General features: G+C 38.0%; 1 protein-coding gene across 3 annotated transcripts in view; it reads right to left on the bottom strand.

Moving 5' to 3' along the window:
- Window positions 1-3617: 3617 nt before the first annotated feature.
- LOC128031552 (serine-rich coiled-coil domain-containing protein 2) overlaps window positions 3618-9733 on the bottom strand; it is a 32403-nt gene continuing 26287 nt past the window's right edge. For 2 of the 3 annotated variants that reach the window (XM_052619871.1, XM_052619868.1), the window contains one exon: window positions 3618-7398. In XM_052619871.1, coding sequence (XP_052475831.1) covers window positions 7307-7398 — 92 coding nt within the window. In that variant the 3' untranslated portion in view covers window positions 3618-7306. The remainder of the gene's footprint in view (window positions 7399-9733) is intronic. The other variant, XM_052619870.1, reaches the window with a different exon arrangement.

Below are 9733 nucleotides of genomic sequence, written 5' to 3'. Positions count from 1 at the left end.
TATAAATTGCATTTGCATATTTATTTTTCCTTGTTTCCCATTTTTTGAAAGCAACCCACCCGTTGAGAACTATTCTTCTAAAATTCATCAGTCATGAACAAAAGCACTCAGCTGCATGTACAACATACTTCAGACATCAAGTGCACTGATCTGTCTAGAATTGCACAGGTTACTAATCCACAAAACAAACATCTGACAAACTGCCATCCTGTACGACAGTGGTTCTCAATTCCAGTCCTCATGTACCACCGCTCTGCATGTTTTGCATGTCTATCTTATTTAACACACCTGACTCAGATCATCAGGTTGTTAGAAGTGAGCACCGTGCATGAACTGTGTTCCGATTGACAGATCCCTACACAGTGTTCATTGCTCCCTACTCCCTGAGCTCGGGAAATCTGTTGAAGTTTATTTCACTTGCACCACAGCTGCAGCTTCTTCACACACAGACGAAACTTACTAGAGAAGTGTGAAGTGTGACATAACATACTTCGGTAGCACTTTATTTTACAGTACTGTTCCCCATGTACATACTATGTACTTATTATAGTAATTACAATAATTGTAATAACTAGGTACTAACCCTGAACCTACCCCTAAACCTAACCCTACCCCATGTAGATACCTTGTATTACCAGAACTTTCTTAGATAAATACACTGTAAGTACACTATAAGTACATGTAAGTACACGTACTGTAAAATAAAGTGCAACCCATACTTCTGTAAATAAATACAATTTGAATTCCCATCTCGCACACTTTAACGGCATTTGAATTGAACATATACACTCCCTTCAAGCTGGAATCATGGCCAGATATCCTGTGATGTCCACTTATGACCTTACTCGTACAAATTCTTATGATTTGTGAAAAATCTTACGTGTTTTACGAGGTGGTAAATTAGCCCCTAAACTTAACAATCACTGAAATCATATAAATTTAGCCACATCGTAAAATATGTATGAATTGGCCATGAGATAGCTTTGCAGATAAATACAAAGCGGGGGAGTCATGAGGACTGTAATTGAGAACCACTGCTGCTGCTGCAAATATATATTTACATTTGCAGCAGCAAAAAACTAACAAGATGGCAGTTCACTTGTGCACTGAATACATGCAGCCGGTTTAGAGGGAGCACAGAGACAGATCTGGAAAAAACTAATGGTTAAAGCTCAGGGCTGGTAAACAGAAGATTGCAGGTCTGATCCCTACAGGGAATCCTCCTCAGTTCAACTGTATATCATACTTGAATAGACAAAAATGTAATAAATAGGATTACTCATAGTCTCAGAGATGAAACTATCAAAGATCCTAGAAAATAACTTATAGAGTGGCTTATATGTACCATGGTAGTGTCCAGCTCTACGTGTACTGCAGGCTTGTATTGTGTTTTCATGCTGACGGGATTATAGCTGCATCTCTGAACAGAAAGTAAAGTGATTATGGGGTTACTATGTTAGGCATTTAATTTAATAACAGCCATGAATTATGAAATGGCAATCAAGAGTGTGGCACTGAGAATTATTTCAAACATGACTGTGGAAATGCATTCTACGTGAGAAGGAGGGATAACTTTAACATCCAAATGGTAATTGATTCATACAGAACAGAACCCAAAGCCCAATTTGTAACTAAACTGCTATTATTATATGCATAGAAAGTGTTGCTTGTCAGTGACTGCATGAGGAACTTCAGGCCCAACAGATGTGTGGGGAGCTCTGCCGAAACTCACAGCGCGCACCTCTCACATGAATTATGAACTTACTGTTAAAATGGACATCGAGATGAAAAAGTATTGAAACAGGCCTCAGTGTTCATGATGACCTCCTTGTGTGCTTGCAGGACAGCAAACCCTTCTTCAATGGGCACTGAATACAGAGCTTCAAGTGTTGTCTGACCTCTAGGCAGCCTGTAAGATGAGTTTAAGTGCTCACTCCAGTGATTGCGTGGTTATGAAGAGCAGAGGTTCAAGTGGGGCATGTCTGAATGCTTGATACTACTCTAACGTTCCTCTTCTCTAAGACAGCACAGCCTATTCAAGCAAACGGATACACACTTTTCTGCATTAAACTGCTCTTCTGCACTTGATTTGCTTAAAACTTAATATTTTTTTCCCATAATAGTTTTTATATTAGTATATTATTAAATATTAACCTCAATAACCATTTATGGACTGCATTGTAAAGCTTGTGGCAAAGACCTCAATAATCCTCTGACCTAACCTTGCTTGGAAAAGCAATTTTATAGAGAAAAAGAGAAATAAGTGAGAGAAAAGTGGACAGTGTTGGCTCTTTTTGTTTTCTCTTCTCCATTTTCCAAACCTTTCTTTCTGTAGTTTTTTATTACAAGGAAATGTAAAGACTGTCAGTGCCTTTGTTTTGGATTGAAATAAACAAATGAACAACAGAAAAACAAACCTGCTCTGGAGGTCCAGATAATCACAGACAACAATTATGTAATTAATTTCTTTCACACTGCATTCTCCAATCTCTCTTCCCTATTTCTTTGTCTCTCTCTCTCTCAAAAAAACTGCACACATACCCAATTTATCCAGTCAAGAGACCATTAGACACTCAGCATCGACTGCAAAGATACCCATCTACTATCTTGACCTCTAGATTACAGTTCGAAAACATGATTGGTGGGGCAGATGGGGTCAGATGATCAACACTTTAACTACAAGACTCCAGATAAGTCCTCCATTCAGTTCCTGTTCTATGCTACAATAGCAATCAGTGTCCTGGTTGGAGTTAACCCTCCTACACTCAACTTCAAAGCCAAATACACTTCAAACACCTATACAAGCTTCTACAGGCTGACTGACCAGCCCAGTCTCACCTTAGCCGGCCTCTTTGACACTTCCTAGTAGATCAAAAGAAGAAGAAAACTTCACTTACTGATAAAGTTACTGAAAAAGTCAAAAATATAAATAAATAAAAAATATAAGAAAATAAAAGCTTCCAACTTTCCAAGCAGGAAATGCAGAGATTTAGGCTGTACATCAACACCACTTGTATTTTGCACTGCTGCAGAGAATTTAAGGATGCAGCATTTTCAGTTCAGTGCACTGAGAAACGAGAATGACTTGTTGGCAGCAGCATAGCATTCCTGGATCTCTGCCCTTCAACAAATCTTCACACAATCATCAGCGCCCTGAGAAGGGATACAGGCTGTCAGCAACAAGACATTTGAAAAAGACAAACGCAGATTATATGTGGTCTATCTATTTATCCGTCCATCTATCTGTAGTATCTATATAGTAAAATCTATAGTAAAATATCGTCAAATCGTCAAGACAATTTCCAGACTGTTTTTGGTGTAATTGCACGATGAAACTGAAGGAATAAAATTGTATTTCTCTGTATACCCACCTATGTTGGAGAAACAATGCTGAAACTTTTCTTCAGAAAATGCTTAAGTTCAGCTCTTATTTGTCTTTATTGTCAAGGCTGTTTATACACAGTGTTTAGGGCAGACTCTGAGGATATTAAACAATTCTTTCCTAATGTGTGGATTCTTAGTATAATGAACAGTGGCATAAAGCAGGCCTGAAAAAAAGAAGAGCTGTAGCAATCCACGCAAATGAATGTCTGACACAAAGAAATTGCAACAAAGAGTGTGAATTATATTCCTTCACTTTATTAAAGTCTCACAACTTCCACTGGACCAGGGCACACAGGGACAGAACATCAAAAAACAAACAGCCAAATAAAAGTAGTTGCACACTATAAGATGACAGCAAATTAAACCGGTCAAAAAGACCACAGTCTCTCCAGTGTTGAGGTTGAAATTTAAAGTGCTTGAATTCATTCCTCTTTTAGTAAACACCTCTTCTGTCCATACAAACAGGTTGTAGCTGTTGTATTCATGAAGCTACAATGAAGCAATGGTAGCATTCTGAAATTGCTGCATACTTTCATGTCAAAGCAGTTGGAAAAAAACATGACAAGATATGAACTATATGGAAGGGAAATTGTTAAGTTTATAGTAAGTGTTTGTTTCAGACACTTTCATGCTTTCAAAGAATTGTTCAGGTTATAAGAACCCAGGTGGTGTCATAAACACATGGGCAGCAAGTCATAAATGTATTTTACACAACAGTATCAGGTCTTTGTATAGGTGCACTTAATAATGCAATTAGGAAATATACCTAGTATTTTATTGATGCAATTAACTGTTCTTGATTAAGGTTTTTTCTTTTTTGGTTTTGTTTTTCTACACTGCGGCTCCTTAATGGTTATTAGTTAAAGGTACTGCCATCTTTGCAGATATTCTTGAAACGTTGAAGTTCTAGACACATCTAAAGACGCAGTTTATCCAAAAATGAAAATGTCATTCCAAACCTGTTTTTTTCTCTGTGGAACACAAAGGAATATTTTTTTTTTTTTCAATGTGGTCCAAAATGCAAGCAGACAGGATCGTTTTTGTGCTTGACTTTCACTATATGGACTTTTTGCTAAAGATCTACTTGTGTCTCCCACAGAAGAAAGTCATCATACTTTGGAATGACATAAGCAGCTTTTGAGTGAACTATCCCTTTAATTATACACTATTTTTTGTGTGTGTATCACCTCATTTGTTAACAGGCAAATGAAAGATAAGATGCTCCTATCTGTAAACAGACACTGACATGAGCGATTCACCTCTGACCACAGCAGACGGAATCAATGTACTTCTGCGACTTTGCATTAGCAAGTAGACAGCGTATTATGTGTGGCCTCTCCTCCTGCACACGTACACCGATAAAAAGAGAGACAGAAAGAGAGAGAGAAATACAAACAAAGTGCGTCCAGAGCATTATAAAACAAGCCCTCCATCGATTTTATGCTTAGTATAACCACAGAGTTGGGTGAGAGAGAAACACACACAAATATCCTTCTTCTATTGATTTACTTTAGTTGGTTTTAGACATGGCTGCCCGTCTCTGCTCAGGGTGTGTCTAGAAGTATATGGCCCACGTAAGAGCATGTTGTAATACCAAATGCCCCTTGTATGGTGGAAAAAAGGAAACATTTTTTCTTTAGAATAAACTTCCACTTTGAAGGTTAAGGGTATATATATTGATACGTATACACCCTCTGATACATATATTGCACAAACACACAGAGGTGGGTTCTTGCATATTTAAAATCATAGTACAGATAAGTCCATGTGCTTCCATGAAGTGGATTTTGTTGTATATTTATGTATTACAGTGTGCATTATGTATCAAGGCATGCCAAAAGCACAAAAACTCAAAGTACAGACAATCTTATCAACCTTCTGAGACATATTTATGTAATCTGACCTTAAGAAAGAGAAACATTTCCATAAGGAGAACAAACTGAAAACCATTCTCCTTAGAAAACAGCTACTGGTAACAAAAGCAACCTCTACAAATCATTCAAACCTAATGGCAAAAGACAAATTGTCCAATTTTTCCATGAATGATAATGTTTTAAGTATCATTACTTGCGGAGCCAAAAATAAGTTAGTGCAACATCAAGACAAAAATCTTTTTCAAAAATTAAGAAATTGCTCAGGTAGGTACTTTATGTACATTTAAAGTTTCACCGCAAGAGTATTTCTATTCCAAAGACAAGGCAAAAATGTTATTCCTGCAGCACTGGAACAGACCAAACAGATTAATAAAGGCATTTTAACTGTAAACATCTTAATGTATAAATAATGAAAAAGCATTATAGCAATATTGTATTCAACTAATGTGGGGGAGGGGAGGGTTGAAAAAGCAAGTTTATGCTTTGAGCATGCCATAATCCATAAAAAAAGAACCTTGTTAACACATGAGGCATAAGCCTAATTAAACTGAAAATCATCTGATCATGACTGCAGCCAAGGTGAAAATAAAGGGAACAATGTCAGTGGCGTGCATACCCACCTGCCAAAACACTGTCTATAGGTCAAAGAGACTCTGCTGCACTTGGAAACAAGACGTTATGTAGGAATGGAAACGAAAGAAAAAAAAAGATTTTGTAGCTTGCACTGTTTTCTTCGTGTTTATGTGGTGAATTCAGACAAAGATGAGAAATGAGGCATAAAGTAATACACAAACAGATCAGATCAGATCACAGCAGACCGAGAAGTTTTCCTTTGGAAACTGGAGAGAAGACTTGGGTCACATGACATAATGACTCTCTCTTTTAGACCAGATCTGTGAGGCTGCAAAAAAAATAATATGCGTTTTCGCAGTTAAACCTCAGGAGGTTGGTGTTGTAAATGTCATATTCACCCACTAAATGAGTTGGTGTCCTGAGGGCACACCGCATGGGGAAATAGCCAGACACAGAGTGTGTCTTGAATAATCTCCACAGGCAGTCAATGACACAGCACTCACGTCATCTTTGACGTTTGTTGAGTATTAGTACAAAGACTTCTCTAGTACTCGTTTTCTGCTTTTGCCTTCTCTTTCAGACTGAATTTCTGTCTGTCAGTCTTTTCTTCAGTTTATCAATCCATTAGGATCCAGCTAGATTATAATTATCTTGTATGGTTGATGTAATTGTGAGTGGTAAAGGTTTCTTAGTGGTTAAGGAATTATGATCAGTGACTTTTAGTTTGAAGTGATAGAGCAGTTTTGCGCGAAAGATTCGCTGATTGTGACAATACTTTTTGTTGCATAGTTAGATGCGATAGCTTAGCTGCTTTGTTTAGCTTAAAACATTACCTAGCCACTAACACCACCTAGTCTAGTGCAAGCCGCATGTGTGTTCATGCATTCAGGGAGGTAGCCTTATCAGTGTCTATGGCTGCAGCTGACCCTCACTGGATCTTTGGCTTTTTAAGTCTTGTGGAGACGCCAAGCAGTACCGGAGCATTGTGTTGAGGGTCAGCCTCACTCCTGACCACTGCTGGCCAAGGCTGAGAGAGCCGGCCGCGAGTAATGTTGTGGTTCCCTGCACTGAAGCATGGCAAACCTCTGGACAGAGGAGGAGGAAGAAGCTGCTGGGCCTGGTGGATCACTGAGGATCCTGGTTTTGGGTTTGACCCACTACCGCCCCCTATAGACAGAGCAGGGAGAGTTACCCATTTGTGTAGACGTGGAGGTTGCAGGACACGCGGGCTGTGCTGCAGGAGATTGTTTTGACGGCTTTCAGGGGTCAATTTCGCAATCTGTTCTCCAGCCCCTGGTGAGTCATTCTCACTGTCGTCTTGTATGCGAAGGTGGGTGCTAAGCAACCGGCTCAGCTCTTCTGGGTCAGGCAGAGATTTTGACTCCATGTGAGGGTCTTTAGCAGGAGGAAGAATTGGAAAGGTGCAGTTGGCTGGAGGACAGGACACAAGAAGCCATTCCTCTTCGGTGCATGCTTCATTGTGGCCCCCGGTGGGGACTATTCTTGCTAGTTTTCCCTGGATGAGGGTTTCTTTGGGGATGTGACTGATGGGCTGAAGTATTTGAGGCTGCAGAAGACAAAACACAACATTATTTATCACAATAAACCAGGATTGAGATCTGTGATCAGGGGGTTACAATCCCATAGTCAGTGTATGGGACTGATATCTGTATTTACAAACAGGTGTGACTCTCGTATAATCCCATTCATAGAACAGTTTACAGAAGCAGCTATAGCAATGCTGTAAAAAAGGGATTTTAACTGACAAAAACTGTTGCTAGTCTCGTTTACACAGCAATGATTAGTCAAATTCACTTATAAAATTTGGCTGCAAGTCTAAGAAATTAGTCACTTAGGTTACGATGTGGTTATCTACTTAAAAACTAAATTGTGCTTGAACCAGCATTATGCACAATTCAAAAACTGAGAAGGCCTTTTCATTTCTGAATCAATTCCTGAATTTATGATGAAAGAAAAAAGTAGAATTCAAATAAACTAGAATCCAAATGAATTAAATGGACAATTTTTTCAGTAAACTACTAATTTGCTGCTCAATGGTAGTTGGTAAGGTAGTTGGTTATGTTTAGGGGTAAGATTTATTGTTCAAATGTGCATCATGAGTTCTAATAAACAGCCAATATAAAGTAATGTTAATTAGCAACTTGTTAATAGTGAGAATTGGTTACTTGACTGTTGAGTTGCGAACCAAATGTGACAATAATGTGGTAATAGAATTGTTTTGGGTGGATGAGCATGTATGCATGTGAGTTTCAATGAAGACAACTGTACACCATGACAGTGGCGCAAGTCCTTGTTTCCTTCTCATTCACTCTCTGTTTCTCATGAGCTGCAAAAGAAATGTACTGAAACCACAGCACCCCCTATTGGCTAACAGTGATTTCATTCAGCTTGCCACATTTCTATTCAGCCGGGGACCATTATCTCCAAATACAAACACAAAACAATTGTATCACATGCCATCAACATGCTCATTCCTCACTTAAAGAAAGCAGGTACAAGGGGGTAAAAGCGTGTGTGTGAGAGTTTATGTGCAGGAAGTTTGCCAGCGAATAGTATTGTATTTAATATAGAATTGTGAGGTACAGACAGTCACATCCTCTATGTATAATCCCAAAGACTCAGGGGTGCAGACACATGTACAGACACCTTCAGAGAACACATCCAAAATGTATTTATCTCTGGCCATCTCGGTCTCTTAGTGAGAATAGTCATCTCAGGAACTGTAACTTTTTAAACTCTGTAAGAACTTAAAACCCCATTTACATAGATCACTCAAAATGTTGACAGACTGGCATTATTTTCCATGCCCTTTTTTTCTTAAATGATGTGGACTGACATGTGTGCTTCACTGTCTTCACTCCTTTCAGTATTTGTCGCATCGTATCACTGTCCATTTGCATAAATGCGAAAAACTCTCAATGGTAAAATTGCGCCTCTGTTGCCAACTCTGAAAACAACTGACATCTGGTCAGTTTGGTCACTCCAAATCACTGTCAATGTGAATGGGGCTTTAGAATGTCAACCAATGAAAAGTACACAACTTTGACAAATAACTCCTTTACTGTTTTCAACAATGCTTTCAAAATCATAAAATCGAAATCGAAATAATTAAAACATATTAATAAACTGTTTATACCAATAATTGATTTGCTTCAGTCAAGTCCAACTAATTTTAAATGTCTTGCTTTATTGGTGAAAGCCCCAGTTCCAGAGGATGACATTACCGTAAAAAACTATAATTTTGCAGATAAATTGTTTTAGTGTGTAAAATATTTATTGAACAGTGGTGTACGGTTATAATATTAGCTTGTTGTCATAATGCTGTTTCTACACTTTCATTAAAAGAAGCAATAAGACAATCAATGCCACTTTTTACAGTATGGTTAAGGTATATTCTTAAGCATAATACAAAGATGAGTACCTAAAATACCCTTTACTGTGGTACAATTGCTGTAATGAACAGCCCCACAGCCTTATTGCTTTTATAAAAGCAGCAAAAGCATTATGAAAAATGACACCAAATGTTCAAATTAACAATTTGTACATGATAAACAATTCTCGTGCCAAGAATTATAGTTCATTATACTGTCTCTATGCAGTTTTAGGGTTGCCAAGCAACATAGCAACTTTATTATAAAATTCATCATATGTGTTTTTTTTTTTATATTGTCTTCAAACAATGCTCATCTAATTAGAATTTAGAGTTGAAAATATTGGTTTCATCATACAATACTAACATCATAAAAACAAAAGAATCATGCAACACCAAACGCACAACAGCAACAAAACAGTAAAATGAAAAACAGCAACAGCAAACAGATTCCATGCTGCTTTGCTTTAGTGGACGGATTCAAAATCTGTGAAACCTTTTAAAGGGGTTT

This window comes from Carassius gibelio, chromosome A17 (assembly GCF_023724105.1).
Source record: "Carassius gibelio isolate Cgi1373 ecotype wild population from Czech Republic chromosome A17, carGib1.2-hapl.c, whole genome shotgun sequence".
Taxonomy (NCBI): Eukaryota; Metazoa; Chordata; class Actinopteri; order Cypriniformes; family Cyprinidae; genus Carassius; species Carassius gibelio.
Note: the sequence above shows the minus strand (reverse complement) of the source record. Positions and strands in the feature narration are given on the sequence as shown.